This window comes from Trichoderma virens, assembly GCF_000170995.1.
Source record: "Trichoderma virens Gv29-8 chromosome Unknown TRIVIscaffold_3, whole genome shotgun sequence".
NCBI lineage: Eukaryota > Fungi > Ascomycota > Sordariomycetes > Hypocreales > Hypocreaceae > Trichoderma > Trichoderma virens.
Window position 1 is genome coordinate 355,416 of NW_014013746.1, and position 24,075 is coordinate 379,490.

A 24,075-nucleotide genomic window follows, 5' to 3' on the forward strand; every position below is an offset into this window, starting at 1 on the left:
AGGCACGGACGGACCCTGCAAGCTATCGCCAAGGTACCCCGTCAGTCCATCTGCGGGAGGCGCAGATCCGTAGCAGCACGGATATAGAGCCAGCGTAGCGTAATCCGCCTTCTAGTAATCATTCTCGTTGTCACGGGCCTTTTGCTTTGCAAACAACATTCGGATTTCAATTCATCCTTTAATAATAAGCAGCGTTGCAATGGCTCGTCATTCCTCTGTCGATAGATGGCATCCTTTCCAAACAATTTCCAGTTCGGGCGACTGATACGTACGGCCAACAGCCATCGCTTGCGAGGCGAAGCGTCAGCCAGCCAGTGACATGCAGGCCGGATATAGACCTCGATATACTCCGTACACAGCTGCAGAGCGGACGAACATGGATGCTTTGAAATCCAAATTGTAGTTTGCGGTGCCTTCTCTGATTTCATCGCCAAGTGGATCGTCGTCACCAAGACTGCGACTTTCAACTCCAACTCGACATTGCACCGCCATTTGCGCTGCGCAAATCTCAGCACATGGCGCCATTCTCCGCCCACGCTCGGCACCTCGTTGCTACCCGGGGCCACTCACCCCTGAAGCCCCCCAAAACAACTCCCGAGCAGCAAACGGCACGGTCGGGGGGGGCAAGATGCAGATGCCATGCCACTGCAACCTGCTGCTGTCTGTCTGGTCTTTCTGCCTTTTTCTTCCGATGGCCCTGTCCTGTCCTGTAGCCATCGCCCCGTAGTGTTCGCTCGCCTGCGTTCATCCGATATTGGCATTGCACTTGGATTTCCCTTGTCCGGCCAGGGCAATTACTCCACAAAGTAGACGACAGAGGCATGGATGTGTGTGTCACCGGCACTTTCGCGTCCCATGCCGCAGCCCGTCCGCCGTCTTCAGGCTTCGTCACGGGCTCTGTGCCATGTTCGAGAAGCTGCTCAGCAGAGCTCAGGATGCTCGCTTGTCACGTAGCACATGGTACTGCAAGTACACGTATGCTTGCATCATTCCTGCGAGTGTGCAGGTGGATAAATTGGACTGGCTCTTTCGCCAGGCCCTACAATCCCTGCGAATCTGTATACGAAGGGCCGTCTTGATGATACTTGTATTTCATGGATATGGACCGCGTCGAATAGGACTGCTCCGTGAATGCTTGCTTGTACGCTGCTGCACTCGTAGTATCCGCCCATATGTGCCGTAGTCTGCATGCCGCTGGGCTTCTTGTGCTCTTGTGCTCCGTCCGCGGCCATAAATGGACAAATGGCCAAATTAGCCTCGGCGGCCGTCCTCAGCGCTGTGTACATACTTGTAGTAGGACCATCTTGGCTGATGGAACCATTTTCGGTCTTTTGAAGCGCTACTCCGTCCAGGATGACACGGGCTCCGCATTGCGACCCGTAGATCGACCGGCCGGGGCGCGCCGTTAACAAGAGCAAAACGCACGGCCGCCAGCCGAAGTGCCCATTTGGCCTCCGAATACGTCACGCCGCCGCATATACACACCAAACGTTGGATTCCTGAGCTCGCTCGAGGAGGGGGATTGGGGGAGAAGCGCAGAGGCAAGGGGGGAGGGAAAGCGAGAACGAAGGGAGCAGGGCAACCCCTTACTCCCCGTCAGTCATGCCCTCCAATCGTTCTGACTTGTTTTGCTGCTTCATTGGACCCCAAATTGCGAATCCACTTTCCACCGCGTCATTTTCCAGACTGTCGGGACGGAGGGGCGGTGGGCGAGGCATGGGTGTTCCGTACTGTGCGGCTGTGCTCATCCGCGAAACCCGCCCGAAAATGCAGGCAAAAGTGCAAACAGCAAGAAGAAAACAATGCCAGCAGCAAAGGGGACAGGGCCGTCGGAATGGCAACGCGCATCGAGGACACAAGTAGCACTGCAGTGTCCGAGTCCACCGTCTTGCAGCGGCTAAACGTCTGGAGACCGGTTGGCAGATCGACCTGTCGTCCTAGCGAGCTCCGAATCGCGCCTCCGCCCTACTGTAGACCTAGACATTGCATTGTGGGCGCATCTGACACCCTATCTCTTGTATCGTATCCTTCGCGTCATGTGCCGTTCGCAAAGTGACAGATGAAGCGCCAAAGGATTCACGTTGCAAAAATGGGCAAATAAAAGAGCCGGGGGCCGTCTTTCCCGCCCCAGCATCCGGGTTTCAGCACAGCAATGGTGCTTCCTCCCGCCTAGCGCATCTCGACAGATCATGGTTCTCAAGCCCGGACCCCCAGCCCCAGCCGTTCCTGAACTCACTGGCCCCCCCGGGCAGGACAGCGTCAAGGCTCGGCCTGGAGGGCTATAGTACAGGCTACAGCGATCGTAGCAGGTTCCTAAGCGATGCGATTCCAGGCTATCCATGTGCTGCTGACCACCCTCGTGGCAAACCCATCTCGCATTGACTTGTCGTGATGAGCCAAACGGGACAGCGCGCGGAAACACGAAATCGCCATGCTTGGGGTATCTCTTGGATAGCTCTGCGCCGGCGGTTTTCCCGCAATCCTACCCAAGTAGGGCCATCTCTCAGACGGGAAGTCCTGTCAATCTGCTGGCGCCATTCCGCCCAAAGAGGAAAAGGAGCAAGCGACGCACAACATACCGTAGAGTAGTAGTACGAGCATTGGAGTAGTACCGCCATTCAGCCCATCAACCTGACGCTGATGGGGAAGCGGCACAGGCCAAAAAGTTTGGGGCGAGAGCGTGCCATTGCTCCAAGGTAGCATGGAGCACAAGGACGGTGGGCAAATGCGAGCGCCGGAACAAGGGGAGCCACGGATGTACGAGAAGAATGCCGCGGCCTGAAGACTCAAGGAATCCGTACTGTGCAAACGGGGGGGTAGGCAGGCGGCATGGTTTGTGTTTGGCTGGGCGCTGGGCAGGCGCATGTCTGTATGTCTGTACTCCGTACGTCTGCATGTGCAAAGTACCTGATACAGTGTGGAAAACCGGCGTTGGCGGCACATGGCGTACTGTGCAGCTGAAAAGCTACCGAGTAGCTGCCCGCCGCACCGCCAGCGAGACGCTCAACTGGATGAATAAAAGGCCCCAAACACCGAGACAAATCAAGACGCCTCGGCAGCAGGGAAAGACAAGCACCCCATCAGCTCAATCTCGGCCGCACAGAAAAAAGAAACCAAGAGCACAGAGCCGCATCTCCCTTGCGTCTCCCTCTCCCCTCCTCCCTTGCTTCGACCTCCCATCCCTTGTACTGTGCACCTGTACTCGCACTCCGTACTCCGTACATGCGACATATCCTCTCACCTCCCCCTCGTCGTCCTTTTGCCCCCTTCCAGGGTTCGTGATGCAGCCTCTTCTGCGACGGGCAAGGCGCGATCCCGAGAATTGGGAACTGGTGGTGTGGTCTCGCTGCGAATTGGCCAGCCAGCCCGCAGCTGCATGCCTGCCTGCCTGACGGTGTCCGCTCGGCGCCTCTTCGATGCCATGAATGGACGAGATGCCTGGCCATCTCACCTAGCCCTGCATTTCGACATGCTGCAACCTGGTCGCCCCCCTTGTTTTTTTCTCTTTTTCTTTCATTTTTTTTTCTCTTAGTAATGTACTGTACTCACCTGTCTTGCTCGGAGGGCGTGGCTCGCACAGAGGGGGAAAAAAAGGACAAAAGGACCTGGCGACGGTGGCGCTGCGGACACAACAGCCCATTCCCATATGGTCGTGTGTGTTCTCGAATGCACACGGCCGGGGCCGAGCAACAGCTCCGAAGGGCATGTGTAGGTACTCGGTACCGCCTTGGGCAGAATTACGCTTCCCGTGGCCAGCACACAGTATATGCCGTACAGTGCGCATCCAGACCTGCACTTGTCGAGCACTCGTCGAGCGCTCGTCTTGCTTAGTGATGCTTCTCCGCCATTCTGCGTTGTTTCAAGGTGCGCAAAGTCGGCCACGTAGGAGAATCCCCGCCAGCTAGCAGAGCTTCATCTGCAGCGACGATGCCGGCCCACAAGTTCGCCTTCATCAACACGTCGGACACATACAGACGGCATAGGTAATGCAAAATATCCCATCCATTGATTGTAGCACTGCTACCTTGCCTAGCCGCCCTCCAACTCCGATGCCACCCGCAGCTATCTCGTACTATCTTGTACACGCCGGTTCAGTCACATATACGCAATGCAATAGTCTTGTTTGGTCAAGTGTAGAGGTTGTATTGATTAATCATCTATGCGATTGTATTTTTTCTGTCCCAAGGACCGAGTGCCTATAGGCAAGGCAACATAATTTCAGTAAGCCAACATGATGCATCCAGGCGTATCGTGAGATTGTATCCGTCTTGAGCCGTCCCGAGTTTTCCCCCCAATTCCTTGGTTGTTCGACCGCCAATAAGAGGAAGGAGAAAAAGAAAGTTAGAAATAGAAATGAACAAGATAAGAAATTAAAGGTACCAGGTGAAGAGAAAGATAACCAGGGGAAATGGGAAAATACAGACAAAGACGAATAACACAGAAATATGAAAAAAAAAAAAAAAAAAAGAAAAGAAAAGAAAAAAAGAAACTTGTGGGTGATCCAAAAGGAGTGGTGGTTCTTCGTCGAGAAGATTGAAGCATTCTAACCAATGAAACAAAAGAGACGTCTCGGGCATTCCCGTCCCAAGCCTTCAGCCAAGCCATCCATCCAGTGCCGTCCCATCCCGTTAGACACTGCCGTGCCATGTCCCATGCCATACAAGAGCCCGCATCAAGTTGCCTTTGGTGCTGGGTGGTACACTGAGACCGGCCGGATACAAGGGCCGCCAATGGGGTGGCTGCTTGTGCTGCTGTGCAAGGTGTCAGGCTCCAACTTCATGGGAGCCCGGTTCTCCCACAGGTGTGAATCCATCATTTCGCCGTTTACAGAAGCAATGTCTTCATCCCAGCGATCGCGTCGAGCGGCGTATACCTGGTTGATCACATCGTCTTCGTTGTGGGGCGTCTGGGAAATCCGCAGCATGTCATCGCTCACGGTAACGTCCCCGCCCGGTTCTCCTCGGCCGGTGGAGCGTTTCTTAACAATGGTCTTGCGGCGGCGGCGGATGCATTCGTCGATGCCTTCGATGTATATGGCATCTTCCCATTTCAGGTCATTGACAATCTTGATCTCAATGTCGCTGGCGCTCAACAGCATGTTTCGGGAACCACCCATCTCAAGGAAGTAGTTGAGGATATTTTGATATCTCTCTCTCTCGTACCTCTTGAAAGCGGCTTGCAGTAACTTGACCTGTTTGGTGAGACAAAATGGTTAGCGTCGCATGCATTTTCAAAGGCAATAACGCGGTGGAGCTGTACTTACGTCTTCGTCAAGCCAGTCATAGAATTTGGATCGACCGCGTTTGAATTTCATCTGGAGCATTTCTTTGCCGTGCTTCTTGCCAAACTTTTTCTCAAAGTCGGCTTGGATGCTATCCCACATGTCTTGTCCCCGCTGGTTGCGGTGTTTCCATCGAGACTCGAAGATGCAGCGCTCCTCTTCGGGGCACCCCTTTTTGATGGGAGGAGGGACTTCTTGGCCAAAGCAGTTCTTGTGCTCATCGCCGGGCTCGGTCTGGCTGCGAAGAGAAGCACCCTGCCTCTTGGAGGACCTTGACTTCTTCACTCGCGTGCTGCCCTGAGTCGCAGAGCGTCGACGAGGAGAGCCGCTGGAGGAGCGGCGAACGGTATCGGCACGACTGCTGTAGCTGCGGTCGTCTGTGCTGGCCCGCCGAATGCTATGAAAATGCGATGAGTGAGGCTGCACGAGCAGAGATGATGGCTGAGAGCCGTCACGGGGGTGCGGCTCCATGGGCAGGTGACGGGGTTCGCGTATCATCATGGAGTTTTGGTTGCCCATCTCCATTGGAACATAGTATGACGGCGGTCCCTGGTGGTGGATTGACTGAGTTTCCGGGCCCTCAGATACGCTGAAGGACCCGAAATAGGGCTCTGTCGGAGGGTTGGGCGTGCGGCGATCTTCAGGCATGTAGAAGTCCGATGCCACCGGCACCTGGCTACTCAAGGGCGAGCCGCTCTGCGCGCCCTGGTTGTGCATGTCGAACTGGTTGTTCCACGGCTGGTGATACATCTTGGAGCTTCCAGGAGGGGTTGGCACTTGGGTATAAGGGGTGCTAGGAGGAGGAGGATACTGCGGTGCCAATTTGCGGATCTGATGGAGTGGGGGAGAGCTGGTCGTGGAGATGGGAGTGAGAAGGCTAGAGTCGCACGGGGCAGGGATGTTGAAAGAAGAGACCTGCGAAATTGGCGATTGGTAAGCTTACAACCATGGCGAGCAGACGGAGAAACGGAGAGGGGAGAGGGGAGAGGATCAAGCATTCATCTCTTTTGGGGGGCTCGCTGCGTAAAAAAGGGAAAAGGCAAGCAAGACTCACTGCTGAGAAGGGGGCCACTTCTGGATAGGCTGAAGTGCCTGCAGGCGCGATGGATCTGGCCTCAGACAAGCCGTGGGATCCTGCCAGGTCACCTGTGTGTGGTAGACCTGCAGGAATATACTGTTGTTGCTCTACCATGTTCATGCAAGCGGCACGTTGGGTAGGGCTCCTTGGGCGTTTAAAAAAAACACAGCCAAGGACACTCTTTGGTTGGATAGCGGCGGCAATGCAGCTGCAGAGCGTGCGAAGCAGGCTTTTCCAACAGCAAGTTGTTTGCGATGGCGCAAAAGCCGATGACGGATGACAGATGACAGATGACTTGGTACCTTGGACGGCGTGCCAAGGGGGAGACCAAAGAGGAGAATAGAGTGCAAGGTGGGAAAATGAAAGGATAAACCGACTTGTGAGAAGAAGGAAACCGTTCGTAACGCGGCACGTTTATGTATTTGAGAGAAGATGAATTGGAGGCGGAGGAGGGGTGGGAAGTTTGCAACAGCAGAGCGAGCCGCCAAAAGTTGAAGAAATCTGCCTACCTTGGCCGCGGCCGTGGTTGGTCAAAGGTATAACGATAAAGTTGGAGATGATCTAGCGGGGGGAGCCAGGACAGGTGCAGAAACGGCAGATGAGGAAAGAGAGTCTTGTGAGGACGACAGGAACAGGAGATGGCAAGACTTTTTGTATAAATGGAGGAGGCTCAGATCAAAAAGCCGGGTGAGAGCTCTCCAGGATCCAGGGCCGTGAGTCGACAAGCACGGGAATCAGTGCAAGTACGAGACGTGGCCTAGCGTGTGCTACCTGGCGCAGGGATCAAGCGTCAGATCCTAGTTGACCAGGGGCTTCGGGGAGTGTCGTTAGAGTTGTATGGCTTGGGCCAGGGTCCCTGGTCACGACGGACAGGGCTGGCCGTGGATAATGTACATACAGTGGGAGACACTGTTGTGCATGAGATAGCCGCCGAGGCGTGCAGAACTCGAGATGGCTGCAGGGCCTCGATGGAGAAACGGTAGGGGCGTGCGCGGGCCTTCTCCAGGAGACTCCGTGTGCCTCTGTATCGAGTGCGACGAGTGTAAAATCAAGCGTATCCGGTGGGCACATGACAATAGCAAGGTAATAAGCAGCAGATGAAGGCAGAGAACAATCAATAGTAGCGGGGACACTAGGACCATGATGAATTTGCCATCTCCCGGACTACTAGGTAGAGATCAGTGAGCACGGGCGACTGCCAATGTGCCCCAATATCAGACCTAATTTGCCGTTTTCTGGTTGCATCACGGCCTCGGGTCATAACGGCTGGATGACGGAAGCTTGCGTCTCTGGCCTAGCAAGAGCCACACAAGACGAAAGGCAGGGCATGAGGGGTTGTGCCAGATGATGGATAACGTCTACCCAAGGTGCTAAGGTGAGCATATACTCGTACACACAAGGTTACCTGGGGCAGCTGAGAGATGAAAATGAAACGTTCCGAGGTGCCACTGACGTATCCGGTAAGTCGTCTCGCAATACGGTCGAGATATATTTCCAACGGTTTGAGGTGAGTCCACAATCAAGTGGTCCCTGTAGAAGCTGGCTCATCTCCTGCCATCTCTAAAAGCAGGCCCGCCAGCCCTCAACCCATCACGAATTTGCGTCGAGGCTAACTGGATGTAGCATCATCAGGCGGGCCAAAGCAGCAGCGAGATACCGTAGGAGCCCGATGCAGCCGGTGGAAAGAAAAGGAACAACTTAATCTCTCTGAAATCTCAGCAGGCTCGAAAGAGGCGGCAAAGAAGATTCGAAATAACGGCGGGGGGGGATCGTATCCAAGGCAGAGGCAGCCGCCACGAGGGACCAGCTGGAGGCAGGCTGAGGGTGCGCAAGTTATTCGTGGGCTAGCAGATCAAGCCCCCGGCATAGGGCAGAGACCAGCGCATCACATCAGAGGCAGAGCAAAAGACAGACACAGCGATTGCCGAGATCGTACTAGCGAGCGCTCTGCTAGCATGAATGTGACAGATGGGCAGAAAGTGAGGGAGCCTCAATAGCTTCGAGTGGCAGAGATCAGGATCCGCTTGCTGTGGAGAATTGGAAATCAGAATTCAGGCGAGTTTAGGGCTGTTTTGTTTTGGCTGAAGTGGCTGCCTCAACAGGGCTAGCGCCTTTCCTCTGGCTGGACGTGCTACCTGTACGTACTGTAGTAATGGTTCACGCTCTTTTGGCCTCGGCACTTTTCGCAGACTCCTTCCTTGGCGGTATCTGTACAATTGAGGTACCAGGGCTTCGGCCGGTGAAATTAACGGATAAAAGTACTCGCTGGAGCTACTTAGTACCGGGGACGTTGGACATTCATTCCACGGCTCGTCCTGGCCGCAGGAGCGTACCTGTCTGTACTCCCTACCCGTGCCTTGCCTTACTCCGGACTCCGCGCCAATATCGCGACAGCCGGCGGAAAGAAACCACCAAGTACGAGTACCTGCGCAGGTGCTGTAATGCGTGTGCTGCTACTGTACTCGTACTCGTGCAGGCAGTAAAGCGCAAATCTCGTCCAGTCTGCCTTGACCAGAACCCAGCTCAGCACTGCCTTTGACCTTCATCCACAGTGCGGCCCAAACTGCGGCCCCTTTGCTTCGAGATTGACAGCTTACCACCAACTCCGTATTTCAGGCCTACGGCACAGCTTACACTCTGCTACAGCGCCTGCTGCGCGCAAACCCTCTGCGGCGATGCTTGCTTGCTAGGCCCGCCAGAGCTCGCGGTAACTCGAGCGCAAAATCCATCCCACAATGGAAGCCATGGTGTCCTACGCCATGGCTAGCGTTCGATTGTGTCTTGTGCCCTTTGATACGAGTACTTGCTCAAGCTAGCATCTCATTCACAGTGCCGCTAGCGTCCTTGTGCCAGCACAGCGACAAAGTCTCAAAAGCCTCTACTCCGCGTCTAGTGAGCTAGCATCGATGGCTAGACGAATGTCCCCGACAGAGTCTCCGGACCACTTACCCGCAATCGGCTTGCAAGAGAGACGATCATGGAAGCCAGCTAGCTAATGCCCGTCGTGGGTGACGTTCGCGTACGATCGGAAGGCGGTGGCATACTATGTATGCTTATTACATAGTGGACTAGTTGTCTAATCCACCGTCTACGATTAGTATCGTGCGTACGAGGTACGCTCATCGACGCTTCTTCCCCGCCCGGCTCCGATCAGTGGGTTTGCCCAGATACAAACTGTAAAATGACGAGAGTCGCCAGTATCTATCGAATGGATACCCCTGAAAGGGGCACGGCGGCACCAAAGTGCTGATCAATTAAGCTGCCCGGCGTCCGTCTGGTGGATCGTGGCTGTTAGCCAAGGGAATGCTAAGTCTGTCGCTCGCTCATTCACACGACATTCAATCAACCGCATCACATCATTCAATGGCCTGCTAGCCTGGGCAATTGTGTATTTCAATAAGTGCCAAGGCGAACTAGTGAAGCGGAAGCCGACCACGACACGCTCCGTGCTGAGGCGCACAGTTTCGCAAAACCACTCTCGACGCCTCTAGCGCAGCATTGTTCCTCAATCAAACGCCAGCCATTCTTCAACACCAGCAGAATGTCTGAGTATGCTACTGCTGCTACTGTTTGCCTTTGCTTCCTTTGCTTCCTTCTACGGTCTTCTTATAAGAGGTACAATAACATTCCACTCTCTATAATTCAGACCATGTTTCAGACACGGCTGCTTGTCAAGATGCTAGCGCTCAGCTCTTGGTTTGGTTTACACTTGGTGAGATATCCAAGTCCCACTTCGGACAGTGCGGCGTTCACGTTTAGAGGGAGCTAAGCCCGTCAACCATTGACCGAGTCAAGCTTAAGGCCTAAGCGCGAGGAACATGACAAACAGACAGGACTACTCGGTGCTTGAGAAGAACAAGTGGCTCGGATAGGGACTCGTCGTGGCCCACCTGTACGCATTGCTCGAGATTTCAAACGTCGCATCCTATCCTGCCCGATACCCCCGTCCAAAGTTGTATCAACGCAGCAACCCTGCCTCAATTTCCACGCTGTCGGGACCGTACCGTGCCATTCTCAAATGTCGCGGCGGCGGAGTAATGAACTTTTGGTTCTAGGCCACAACAAGCCAGTCCGGATGGGGAACTACGCGGACTTCGTCCGAGAAGCAGTGGTGCTCTTTGTGGCAGTGGCCGAGGAAGATGCCTGGGCTTGGGATGTGCAGTGCAGTTTGGTGGCCAACGGTTGCGGTTGGTCTGTCTCTCCTTGTTTCCGCTGTAGAGCTCACCAACGAGATGCATGGCCCTCATGGCTGCTCATGGCAACTCATGGCACTTATGGTAGCCCATGGCACTCATGGCACTCATGGCACTGCCGGCGCGATCGTGCCAACACTCCAGGTCCCTGTGCCGTTAGCCAAGGCTGTCTCTGGCTCCTGCTGCCCGCACAGCTCGACACTTCCAGAATGGTCGCACCGCAGCTCCAATTACGGCACATCACAAAATGTGGAGGGCCAGCCTGGGGAGTCGGAGAGATGACCGCCGACTGACGACAGTGAATGGGCGGTGGCGCCACACCGTCTCCCATGCCCTTATCTGCACGCATTTGAGTGGTGGCAGTACGACGGAGGGGAAACCCGAAGTGGGATGAATGAATCACTTGCCCAAGCAAGGCCGTCAATAGGGAGAAAGATGCCGAGAGGGATAGGCCAGCCCATGTGCATGTATGATCCGACTTGGAGGCCGGGTAGGGGGCAGACCAATCTGGCCGAGACGCAGCAGTTTTTTTTTCTCGCTGTCGCACTGCTGGCTCAGGCGGACGAAACAAGAGACTTCGGCCCCGCGTCTGGCCACTCATCTGATGGCGCAGCGCTCCACTGCTCTACTGCGCACTAAGATAGTGCGATCCGTCCCGTCGGGACGCGCTAGCAAGGATGCAGTCGATTCGCATTGGCCCAAGAGCAGCGCACGCCCCCTCCACTGGCCAGGAATCCCTGCGAGTGGCCGCACAGCCCCTGCCTAGCCAATGGGCGACCTCTCCGGATTTACGCGCTAGGCCCGAAGCAGACCACCTACGCGCGCGTCTACCCGCTGTGAAAGGGCCTGCCATTGGGTACCGACAGCGCCATAAGCGAGCCTGTGCTGTAACTACAGACGTTCCTCCTGCACAGCCAACACACAACCAAGCATATCCTGATACTGACCTGTCTCTTGGCCAACACCCTTTTTCTCTTCTCATGTCCGCCTTCTGTGCGGCACCGCTGTCGGGGGGCTCTCGGTGCCGCATTCAGCGCTCAGCTGCTGCTTTGCCTCCTGCGATTGCTGTCTTGGCCTCGGCCCATCTGGTGTTTCTCCGGGGCTTCACGCATTTCCGTCACGCGAATACTTGGATTCAGCTTCTTTTACGAGGTCTACTGCACTTCTGCACGATCTGCGGCCCCTGGCGGCGGCCTTACTCTGCCTGGCCGCACTGAGAGACCTCTGCAAAGCACAAACCCATCAAGACAGCCTTGCGTTGAGCCATCCCACAGCCTGCCTTACTTGGTGCCGTTTGAGAAATGCCACTGTCGTCATTCTATTCGCCAACTCGCGCAAGTAAAACGCCGTCAGTACAATTTGGTTGTCGCCAGTGACCTTTCTTGCCCCTGATCTCTCCCCTTGCCTCTTCTTGTCCTTGTTTGCGTGATTTGCGCTCTTCGCACTCGGCCGCTGTTGGTCAGAGGCATGAAACGTTGTGTCCCAACCAACACGCATCTGCCCTGCCAGAAGTATCTCGTTTCTGCGCCTCTTTCTTCTTTGAGCGCAGGTCTTTCGCATTTCCCACGCCTCTGCGTTATCGCCGTTGCGGATATCTGGGGCGGGTTTTCTGTTTCTACCTGTCATCGTTCATCAGGTGGCCTAGCCGGCGGCTATTTCGATGGCGGATCCTCACGTTTGCTAATCATTGTTGTTGTTCACATCTAAGCGCCGGCTCTGCAGCCATTTCTACAGTGGCTCTACCCCATTTCTGTTGTATTTCAAAGAATCTACCGCACCTGGCTGCTCCAGCCGCGTGTACAAGTCATCCCGTTAGCCGCGAGGCGACCAACGATCGAATGATACGCTGGAAAACAGAAGTTGTGCTTGCCTTACTCGACTCGCTAGCTCTGTGTGACCTTGCAATCGATCTGGATAATTCATATGTGTATGCAAGCTGGGCGCTACCGGATTGTTGGGCCTTGCTGTGGCTGGCTCTTCTCGCCCTCTGTTCCCGTGCCTCTCCACTCACACACTCGTTTTCAATCTCCTTTTTTCCATGTGTCTGCATCCTGCATGGTCTGTCAGCTTGCTGGCTCCTGATTGTTGACGAACCATGGTTGAGAAATCAAACAATATACTTCTACGACGTCCGCCGCAAGGCGTTAAAGCGTGAGATAGCCGGTAGCCAACTTGCCCATCTCGTATCTCTTCAACAACTCAAGGGGATTCCGCCGCGTAATCAATTCTCACTTGATTGCGCTATTAAATCCTGCACCTTGGCTGCATTACTTCTCCTCCCCTGCAGTGTGCCATCTGCAAGCCTGCAGTTTCGCCACTCAAAGGCCTCTTTGTGATCTGCTAGCATGGCCACCCTTGATCTACTTGAGAGGTAGCTAGGCACAGCACCAGCACCCATCAACATTTGCGCTCGCGACGACACTGTACACCCTCCTTTCCCGGTCAATCTCAATGCCCCCTGCACAGTATTCTTGAATATACTCACCTTTGGTAAACCCAGTAGTACCTGCCTATTGAAGAAGGGTACTTACTACACATGCGAACTATACTTCAAGATTTTTAACCAGGGACTTCGGTTATGAGGTCATGACTTGAGTAGTCTTCCATACAAACTCTATGGCGAGACGAGTCACACTGTTAGCTAGCCTAGCCTCTCCTCAGATGAGGAGTCAGAGTGCTGACCACCTGTCTTGTCACGCTAGGGCCATTCCCCTCGGGATGAGACGGCTCAGGCATGTTGAGGATTGCCACGCAAACACTGGATCTGATGAATTCGCTCTGTGTCGAGTTAGAGTGTCGAATGAGAGGTAACGATCAGGCTCAGGAACAGAGGCGATCAGCCCTGAGTTCAGAACTCAAGCGCTTGCGGTTTCGGCCCATACACATCCTGGCTCATGCTTGGAGAAAATGAGGGCAGCGCGAATGACAGCACCGCTTCATCATCCTTCCATTGGTTCTCTTCTATCGCTCGTTCTTGCAACGTTCATGTGGGTGGAGACACTGACAAATGGGATGATGCCGGACACTGGGCTCTTGACTACTCTACTACAGTATCTTGACTCCATCCGACCGCTAGGAACTCCGCAGAGCCTTGCCCATCTCTAGGGACATATGTGCTTTGGTACTTTTGTCGCTCCGATCAACGGTCGATGCTTGATGTGCGAGAGAGGAGGATGAACTCGACGAAGCAACTCCACCTCCCCCTGGATGTCCTCTAACATGCCCCATCCGTGATCCCTTGCTGTTAACACTCACTTGTACCTGCTTAGTTCGCCCTATGCCCTATCCCTGGTTGCAAATCTGCCATGGGGCTGCTTTCTGGGGGCGTGCTTTTCTTGCCTCTCACGGAGCTCACGGGCCAAAGCCGCACCCGGTGCTGCCCACTTGGCGCCAACCTCTGCAGCCCACGGTGTAATTCACGGCTCAGCGTTGCCCAATTTGCTGCCGAGTTCACCTCAGTGCCAGCCCTTTCCTTGCAAGCGTATGAGATGATTACGAGCAGCATTCAACCCAGCCAGCCAATAGCACTCAAGGAATCACGCTACTCCATCCATCTTGACTCGAGTCCTCCCCCGCTTCCAGATCTGCCTGATGGATGGATGGAAGCCCATCCGCTGCCTGTGATGTTGTCAAAGTAATGGAGCAAATCACGGAGCATCATCTGTACCGGCGAGAGGCTCCCGCTCTAGGGAGCGGATATCTAGCCCAAACGCCGATTGCACATCACCCGCACGTCTTAGCTTCTTTACGAAGTGCGCCATGCTCTTTTTCTGATGGATCTAGGCGGATGTCACCAAAAGCCGAGAACAGCGCTCGTGCCTATCGTGCGGGTGCCGCGTCTTCTCGATGGCGATCATTGGATGCCCGCACACCCACACTCTCCGAGCAATCCAAAGCAAGACCAAGAAGGGAGACATGGTCATAGCAAATGACCAAGCCAGTCAACAATTGCCGGCTATCTACGCCTCCGTGCATCGTTGTATGTATCTAAAGGAGGGGGTTCCGGAGAAAAGAGGGGGCGAGAGCCTTTGCATTCTTCATGAGGCTTGTAGTCTAATCCAAGCGAGGAAGTGCCAAGCGAGAAGATGAGTGACAAGTAACGCCCAGTGGGCAGTGCGTCTTTCAAGTCTATCGGCCATTGTGGATAGTTTCCCAGTCCCCCCCATCATGAGTCGCCCAAGTTGCTTTGCCATGGGGCAGAAGGGCCGTTTTCTTTTCGCTTCCGTCGACGAGATAGACTGTGGATGCTTGACACCGGTCTCTATCACGGGATATTTCCGCCAAAGGTCGACTGGGTTCATCATTACAAGCAGGTAGGTTCTTACTCCCCTAAGTTGACAAAAGGGGCAAAGTCCTTGGAAGATATGTGGTAACAGTCTAGGACCACTGAGTACGAGTAGTCCAGAATTCCATCATACCATACTACGGACATGACACTTCCTTTCCCTGTTGTCTAGGTCGCAAGTGCGTCTGTCACTCTTCCATTGACAACTGCGAGCCAGAAGAGTATACACGGTCATTCATACGAAGAGTTTACAATTTCAAACCAACGATGGCCAATATCTTATCTTCTTAATCTCCCACTCGCGGATCTCAAGCCAACAAAAACCCATCGGCGCAACGTTATAACGTCTAGCTACGGGCGCGGGTAGGGCACCACACCAACGCTGTCATTTCTCGTAGATCTCCGGGCCTCTGGATGGATCGCGCTCAACGAAGTCCTGCCGGTAGTTCGATTGCATGGCGGCGACTTGTTGCCTCCCAAAACTCTCCGCTGGATCAAGGCGGAGGCGAAGGCGAACCACAGAGCTCTCATCGTCCGTGTTGGCTCCCTCCCGAATCACCGAAAGCCCTGCTGTTCCTCTTCTCTCATACTCTTTCTTTTCTTTTCTTTTCTTACTTTCGCCCCATCTGACAGGAATGAAAACAGCGTCCTTTTCTGCTGTTGGTTGACCAACATGGATTTTCCCTCGATCGTTTTTAGACTTGACAAACGCCAACACCCCCCCTCTCCATCTCCCCCACTTGGGTAAATCAAATTCACCTTCGTGGTCAATACCAAAGAGTGGCCAAGGCTTTTTCCTTAGTCTGTTTAGAGAGCAGGATGTACTCCGTATGAAATTGGAAGAAGATGACTCGGAGGAGGAGACATCCAGCAAGGTTCCTTTAGACGGAGGGGGGCGTGCAGTCTTGGTTCCCGGCTAGTCAACGAGGTGGCTAGAGAGCCGATGGGCATCGTTCGACGACGGTATTGGATCGAATGGCAAATTTGCCCTTCGCCCCGGTCTCGGATATTGGGGTGATGTGTGCTGGTTAGTGTTGATTGAGCCATGGTGGATGAGCGAATTGTGGCCCCAAATCGTCATTCATCTCAAGCATGATTGACCAGAATCCGCGCCTCAACCAAGGCAGATTCCGATCTGAGATGGGGGAAAAGTTGAAGTGCGAAATGCGCCTTTCTTTATACGTCAACCGTTCTTTTCAAACAGATGTCGTTGTGCGGTCTCGTTTTTGGGCCGGCCTCTTTTTGTGGCCTCGGCACGGCCATTTCGGGCGGCCAAGCGCGACGACACGCCACGGCACAGCCAGCATACAAAGAGGATCCTCACAAGACTTGCGCTGTTGTGGATGAAGCGAACAGGCGGCAACTAGGCACAACGGCATCTAGGAATCATGGCAAATGCACAAAGGGAAGATGCCTTTTCTGTTGGCGGCTTCATCCGCTCTTCCCGCCATCGTGGTGTTGGGCATGAGGACTAACACAACGGCCTTTTTCAACGCTGGGCCCGGGAGAAAGAGAGGCAAAAAAAAACGGGATGTGAGCGTGCATAGCGCTACGGTGAAGTGATCGGGACATACGACCAACACGCATCCATATTTTTTTTTCCTTCTTCTATTTTACCTGAGAGGAAGGTCAGGATACCCTGTATTGGACGAATGGCGGCGGGTAAATGCAATATTGCAAGACGGCACAGACTGCAGTTGGCCAGAGGATCGATTCCACGTTACGAGGCATCTTGGAGTGGCCTCGGCTGTTTACCAACTTTAACCTGGTGCAGGATTCGCAACTCGATCCAAGCGAGGTTTGCAGGGCAAATGAAAGAATTAAGGCTGGTGTCCTACAGTCTACAGCCGAGAGTGACTTGTAGTTTTTTCATCCCCCCCCCCCCCCCCCCCCCCCCTTTTTTTGTAGGTCGGGGGGCTGACCAACAGCAGGATAGAATCTCGTTTAGCACCCTTGAAGGGGAAGGATCAGTGTTCGTGTTTTGCTGCTGTGTCCGCTTGTTCCCGTTGGAATGCCTGTGGTTGTCGGTTGCGAATGCTGGAAATGGCGTGTGGGAATTCAAAGCAGTGGTGTTCTGCTTTTTGCGCTGCTGTTTCGTTCGTGAGAAGCGCGAGGTGTTTTTTGTGCCCAGAGGATTTGCGAGATTGTGAATGTTATGTTTGTTTGCTTGGTTATTTGAAATCTATATACCCTGTCTCTACAGTGCCGGCTGTATAGTTCAGTCCTCGTTTTGCGTTGTCTCGGTGAAACTCTAATGTAAGACACTCGTCAATACCATTGTAGCGGTGTCGCTTGAAGTCTCCAAGCTTTATTCCCATTAAGACGGTAAACATATCTCATCTCATAAGCGCAAAACGTGGGGTATACGGGTGACCAAACATTAGTCTCCTCGTTCTTCTCTTCTCTCCTCGCGCGTTCATGCTATTCGTATGTATCTACCAATCTATGCTTGGTGTTTCATGCAAGTCCATCACGAATAATGATATTCCAAAGCAGAATCTAGAAACACTCAGTATCATTTCACAAGGACCAGTTATTGTCGTATATTAATTAATACTCTGTCGTCGTTTGAAGCGGACGCGTTGTTCTTTGGAATGGGGTTATATTTCAATTACCTGGGCAAATTATCTTGGCTGAGGGCTGACTTTCATTGACGACCTTTATTCCTGTGTTTCCTGAGATTAATATAGATATGTCGATTGGAATTAATATGGAGTGGTTACATTGTAGTCGTGTTTTTGCTTTCAACATTTTACTCTCTTGTGCCACTTTTTCATCAAACGTTGGTGCTCGTCGATCGCGAAAATGATGATGTTCCTATAGATTGTGGCAGATGTCGGAAAACAACAGCTACCCAAAGAAGAAAACTTGAGGAATACTCAAGATACAAATAACCGACCACCGATTCCAAACCAAAATCCATAGGTATTAATTGAAGTCTCTCAACTAAAGCAAAATGATTTGGTGAAAAGGTATACATATACCGTCAACTCTAGGGTAACAAGGCTACGACAACGGAAAACACGAAATGTCAACAATCGCCGACATGCAGCAAAGGCGTAAAACAACACGGTGAAAGTTCATCCAATATACAGTTATTCATTACACTACCTACATATTTGCCTGTATGCCTGTATCTCACAGCCAGAGCCCCTTTTCCGAAGTGCGAAAACGAAACCAAATTGCAATCCAAAGCTGCCCCATTCCCTCCCCAAATATATATTTTCCCGCGGGCAGCACAATAAAAGAAAATATGAAAAATCCAAGTAAAGAAAAAGTCGTGCCACATATAAACAAAGCATCCCCATAGCCTGACATAAGAAAACGACCTAGGCATGATTCCCGCGAGAGACGTCTACGCGGCAGTCCCAGCTCCCAAGCAAAATGATGCAACACGCGCATACACACAAACGTATAAATAGCACTCTGGTATAAAACAAAACTCACTTATGAAACCCCCCTTCCCCCTCTCCACATGTAGCACGGCCAAGTATCAATTTTTTTCAATCGTAAATCACAGCACGAAGTCATTTCCGGATGCAACCGATCTAATCCCAGCGGTCTTTTGAGTTGTCGTCTCTGCAAGCTTGCCATTTAGGTTGGGGCCTCTCCGGTACCAAGAAAAGGAGGATTAGGAGCAATGGGGGGGGAAGTAAAGAAAGAAAACCGACTCATGGATTTAAATTCCCGACCCCTTCAGATTCAGAACTTGCTTGGTCACTCTATGCACCTTCGAGAGGCGGTACAAACGAATAGTTGAAGTCAAGGAGGCCATCCAGCATCCAGTGCTGGGGATCGAAAAAGTCATAGTTGGTGTCGCCATAATTCATGTTTCCAATGATGCTGGTCGGTGCGGTTGTAGGTGCAGACAAGCCTGGGGCGCCTGGTGTTAGTACACCATTCGCAGTAAGCAGGTTGTTGGACGTAGGGAGAGTGTGTGATGGCATCAACGTGCTGTCAAGTTGCGAGGACGCGGCTGAGGACTCATTGGCCGAATCCGGATTGGTAGGGTGCTTCAAGGCAGCTACACGACACATGTTAGCTTTCAAATGAGTTCGACCAAAAAAAAAAACAAAAAAAAAAAAAAAAACACACTCGCTTCTCGTCGAAACAAGGAAAAAGGAAAAAGGGGGGATTATCCTGCAGGTTTCAAGTGCAGCTGGTGTACCCACAGGCCGAAATGTATCTCTTACCTTCGAGCGATCCTCTGCCCAAAGCTTGATACTCCTCTCTCCAACGCCAAACGGAGTCGAAAACAAGGCTCATACTGTGACGACATCGTACTTTAAGCTGTAAGCTGTCGTCGACCTGGATAGGGGAATCGTCTTCGCGGTTGTAGTTCTTCTGGTCCAAACGGGCGCCGTTCCACATCTGCACCATTAGTTCGGCCAAACGCCACTGCAAATCATTGGTAACCACACTGGTGGCACGGATGGCCTGGATGGAGCGGTGGAAGAGGTTTCGCCCGCGTTGGAAGTCAATCGTCTTGGAGAAGAAGGACCGCATCAACTTGAGCAAGGTAAAAGCAGCAGCTACTAACATCTGCTGTATGTAGTTGGTTGCGTAGAGCAAAAAGGTGCCCCCAATATTGTCGTGGGGAGATGTTACCTTGTCCACCTCCAGGAGATCATCCAGGAAGCTGACCGTGGCCCGCCATAAACCCATCAAGTCGTCCAAGTAGCCAGGGGTATTGCTAGAGTCGAAGAATCCAGCCAGCCTCATGTGAAGGGCGGCGGCACGCAAGTGCAGATTCACGACGGAACCCAGCTGCTGAGACATGATAGAGGCATACAACTCTGAATACTCGCGCCGGTATACCCTCATGAGCATTGCCCTGTGCTCATCTCCGGCGACTCCTCTAGGGTCGCTTGCGTTGCTATACATTTCCTTGGAAACCTTGTCACAGAATCTCTCAATCTGGAGTCGGGCCTCCAACTCAGGAGAGAGATGCAACGCCGGGTCGTCGCCGGGTCGGAGGGCCAGGGTCCAGTCATACAAGGAAGAAGCTGGTTGGCCGTAGCCAGTGCCGATGTTTTGTGCCACAATGTTGCACACGGCCCACGTAGTGACACGATCGGCAAGCTGCTCCTTGTTCAGATCGACCGATGTTCGAGAGAAGTCTTGGATGTGGTTGGGGCGATGCAATCCGATTCCCGTCGCCGTCTTCATCATGACGCCGCAGAGGATGTGAGTCGGGTCAGAAGTGGTTGTGCTAGTGGGCAACGGCCAGGCGCAGAGCAAGCACATGGCCTTTACGACGTAGTAATTGCTAGGCACTTCGCCGATGGTGGTCCACAGGAACCTGGTCAGCGGCCCAGACAAGTTGGAGATGAGGTTGGCGCAATTGGCAGGGCTAAATCGACGAGCAGCAACGGCGACAATGGACCAGAAGAGGAGAGGGTGCTGTTGATGGTATTGATCCGGGGATTGCTGAGGATTTAAGAATGGAAGAAAAGGGTGGTAGAAGGCGAAGAATTCGTTGAACAGATGGGTGACTGCTTCGTCTGTCAACTGGACCCCCTCCAGCTCGTGGGAGAAGCGCGGCATGCTATATGAGCCTCCTCTCTTGAGGTGGAGTAGGGATGACACCGCCTCGTCGGAACCCATCAGAGAAGGATTTCGCGTGTGAGTGTAGGTCGCGGTGCTCGGTGCCATGGGAGAGTTGAGAGTGTCGTCATCTTCGAGTATGTAGCCTTGAGCCTGGGCGCGGGCGATGTTGCGCCGTAGACGGTCAATCTCCTTTTCCATCTCGGCATGCTTGGATCGCTTCCCAATGCGCTTGAAGTTGGATTCAATCTTGCACTCGAGCTTTAGACGGTTGCACCGTGAGCAGCTCTGGAACGGTTCTTGGACGACATTACACCGCAACTGTTGCGCAGCAATTGCATCACGAATTAGCCAACATGACAAGGACAATCAATTGCGGACGAGGCAGGGCAGAGCAAGGCGGAACAAGGCAGGGCAAATCATGTTGTATCAGATCATATCAGATCAGATCAGAGCCGAGCCGAGCTGAGCAGAGCAACAAAAGCATCGACTCTCCCAGGCACATCGTGTATCTAAAAACATAAGGGCGGCTCGCTTGGTGGGGGAGGTGAGGACCAGAGGGGAGATGCCAGGGTTGGAGGGGCTGACTCACCTTTTGCTGACGACATTCGTTGCACGCGCGTTTGACACCGGGCTGTCGCTTCTTGTCGTGCTCGCCGTTGTCATGGTGGTCGCCGTGATCGTCTTCGTTGATGCTGCCGGGGCTGCTCTCGAGGCCCATGCCGCCGCTTCTCTTGCGCTTGGGCATGCCATTACCGTGGCGAGAGCTGGCAGGGCTGGTTGGGCTCATCGAAGGGGCCCCCCGGCCAACACCTGGTGAGCCATCCATGCCGATGTTTTCGAACGTGCTTGGGATCGATCTGTTCTGCCTCTCTGCTAGCCAAGGGACGGTGCTTGGCAGCGGCGTCTGCAGCAGTCGAGACGCTGTTGCGGTGCGAGGCCGGTGGAGGGGGCGCCGCTCCAGCTGAGGGCGACGTCAACTGGCGGTTGGAGCGGCCGGGCTGGTCGCGCGAGGCTGCAGCGGAACAGCAGCGGTAGCCCGGATGCAATGGGGGGCTAGCAAGTATAAGGATAGATTGGCTGGTCCTGAGGCCGAGTGCGGATGATGATGCTGGAATGGCCCAGGATAGTCACTTTTTTTTTTTTGGTGATGGCGGAGGGAAAAGTCCAAAAAGCTGCACCCGCAGCCTGGCAAAAAGTTGATGTGCTGGAACCAGACGGTACCTGCCGGCGGCGCCAAGTCACTAAGGGACAGGCCCCGTCATCAAGTACAGCGCAGGTACTCCGTAATTGCTTAGCTGCAGCGCTCCGGCCGTCACATCAGTCCGTGACAAGATGCACCACCGGCGAATTACAAGTTATTGGTTTTTGGCTCGATGCTGCTCAAATCCCGCGGTTTGTCTTTCTTGGGGGGGTTTCCCCTATTCTATATACCTATTATTCTACACCTGTCTATATATGAATGCCTTTATTGGATACTTTTACAAGGACCGTGTATTATATAGAAGAGAAAAAAAAAGCCACAATTTGCTGCTCCGTGCTGCTGTTATGCATGCAAATGCGCCGTGGCTGCCAATCGCCGGCGCCGCCCCAGCTGCAGGCCGTGTCCAAAGCGACCCAGAAATGGTCCAAATAGCCCAAATGGCCCCCCCAGACGTTGCACCAGAAAAGCCCACAAGGCGCGGAGTCCAAGAGACGAGGGCAGCCACAGTGGGGTCCACGAGGCCTGATTGGCTCGCCGCCGCATGGGATGTCACGTGAGGAGGCTGGCTCTGCCGCCGGACCAATCAGCGCCGGCCGAAAATATTCTGAAGCGGGGTATCATCAAGCTGCGACTGTGGGAATCCTCCGCCATTGCGGCTGCTGATTGGCCGGCTGAGGTGGAGGGCGTCGGTCTCATGGCGAGGTGCAGCACTAATGCCGCTGTGCGCAGCGGAGCTACTGAGTTTGTCTGCACCAGAGAAGGTACTTGATGTCTACTTGTGCCTTGGGTGGCGGCACAGGTACCAGGTTACGACGTGCAGCATTTCGAGGCAAAAAGCACACACGAGCTAGCACAAACAATGCGGTCCGTATTACGAGTGACTGGTTCGCACGCATACGAAGGACCAAGTACGGAGTACTCATACACAACCACTCCATGTGATATTAGCCACAGCCAGAGTTGCAAGGGGCGAGTCTTTCCTTTTTGCCTTTCTACCATATTAGTATTAGTAAAGCTACATACCTTAGCAGTAAAGCAATGAATATTACCGGATGTAGCTTAATTCATATGACCTGTTGTGCTTAGCCTGTTATACGAGTAGTACTCAAGGTACTTTCCAGGCCCAGGTACGAGTACTAATTCTTGCTTGCACAGCATGCTCTGTTTCATGATGGACGCCTTATCTTAGTAAGCAGACGGCTCGGCCACCCTCGTCAAATCAGCATGTGTACCTACCAGAAGTCAGAAGCCTCCATCATGCCATCTCTCTCCCTAACCCATCACCAAATATTACTTGATCGCCCTGCTGCTTCTACTGCTTCTACTGCTGCTTCTCCTTCCTCCCCTGCGCCAGCCTCGGCATCTGTGGATCGTGCTGCATCTGCCAAATACGGAGTAGTGCCGGCCAGCTGGAGCTAGCCCCTGGTCTCTGCTCTCATTCCATCTTATCATAGACAAATCGGAATCGCCTGTCTCATCAGCCAACGTGGCACGTCTCGACACCGCCTTAGACATCCATTGATCCAGTCAAGCTCCGAATTGCTTTGTGCCTGACGTGAGATTAGCTCGAATAAGCTTTGTCGCCAATCGGAAAACGTGAGACACTTTCCCTAGCCAGGCATCCTCTGTTGGCGCCCCAATTCTTCTGTCTTCTGGAAGCGGGGGGTAAAGCCAAACTTATTCCTTATAACCTTTTTCTCCTTTTTATCTACACATGGTTCCTGAATCGGCAATTCCTTAGTTGACCTGGCATTGAATTCCAAGCCGTTTTTGCTCTCTCCAGTATTACTTCTTTCTCCGGGTGCATTATTGCCATTTTGACGCATTTGTGTGACATCGCCTGTCATCATGACGGACATCAAATCAACGCAACAATCCGTCAAAAGGGTGTTGAAGCCGGTCCCTGATCACGGGACTCGTGTGCAATCTTCCAAGACGAGATCCTCTCATCAATTTGCCCTTCTCGGCTCTTTGCCGGAGCCTGGTGGGTGCAGCGCTGACTCGTCATCCCAGCACATATCACTTACATGGCTTGCTAGAAATCATCCAGATCAACACTACGTCGGTGCCGCAGCCGTTCCTGGAGCCGGAGAAGCTGGAGCAGTGGAAATGAAACACAAATAATATCCGATTAGTATTACTCTCGGGTTTATTGGCTTCACTCACGATCTCTCGGCCGGAGATACATCACTTGGCGTCTGGCTCCGAAGCCACCTGACTAATGGTCGGCGCCGGTTTGTAATCTCGGCCCGTGATACGCCAGGCTCCCCGGGGATTCAAGGGATTCGATGCTCACAAAGAACTTACTCACGAGGCTTGGGGGGTTACGACAGCCTCTTTGCCGCGTCTCATGCTACTCGTACAGTGCCGTCTCTCGGAGCCGACGCTATCAACAGTAGTGTGCTGTTGGATCTGGAACTGACCCCGCACAGACCAAGGTAGATCGCCATCTCAAATTCTATCGTCGGCTCGGCTACGGGGTGGGTT

At 53.4% G+C, this 24,075-nt stretch overlaps 4 protein-coding genes across 4 annotated transcripts; 2 read left to right on the forward strand and 2 right to left on the reverse strand.

The window, feature by feature from the left end:
* Window positions 1–4,672: 4,672 nt before the first annotated feature.
* On the reverse strand, window positions 4,673–6,619 carry TRIVIDRAFT_229510 (uncharacterized protein; the record flags this gene model as incomplete). The annotated part of the gene is made up of 3 exons (XM_014103911.1): window positions 4,673–5,191; window positions 5,264–6,196; window positions 6,336–6,619. 3 exons carry the CDS (start codon window positions 6,477–6,479, stop codon window positions 4,673–4,675), a joined length of 1,596 nt encoding a protein of 531 aa, XP_013959386.1.
* Window positions 6,620–10,377: 3,758 nt separating this feature from the next.
* Window positions 10,378–10,834, forward strand: TRIVIDRAFT_218955 (uncharacterized protein; the record flags this gene model as incomplete). Its single annotated transcript, XM_014103912.1, has 2 exons — window positions 10,378–10,546; window positions 10,641–10,834. 2 exons carry the CDS (start codon window positions 10,378–10,380, stop codon window positions 10,832–10,834), a joined length of 363 nt encoding a protein of 120 aa, XP_013959387.1.
* A 7,725-nt stretch (window positions 10,835–18,559) lies between these two features.
* On the reverse strand, window positions 18,560–21,174 carry TRIVIDRAFT_33222 (uncharacterized protein; the record flags this gene model as incomplete). The annotated part of the gene is made up of 3 exons (XM_014103913.1): window positions 18,560–18,861; window positions 19,031–20,705; window positions 20,977–21,174. 3 exons carry the CDS (start codon window positions 21,172–21,174, stop codon window positions 18,560–18,562), a joined length of 2,175 nt encoding a protein of 724 aa, XP_013959388.1.
* Window positions 21,175–23,436: 2,262 nt separating this feature from the next.
* TRIVIDRAFT_31808 (uncharacterized protein) lies at window positions 23,437–23,701 on the forward strand (the record flags this gene model as incomplete). The annotated part of the gene is made up of 2 exons (XM_014103914.1): window positions 23,437–23,572; window positions 23,628–23,701. The coding sequence occupies 2 exons, from the start codon at window positions 23,437–23,439 to the stop codon at window positions 23,699–23,701; spliced, it is 210 nt and encodes a 69-aa protein (XP_013959389.1).
* Window positions 23,702–24,075: the final 374 nt, after the last annotated feature.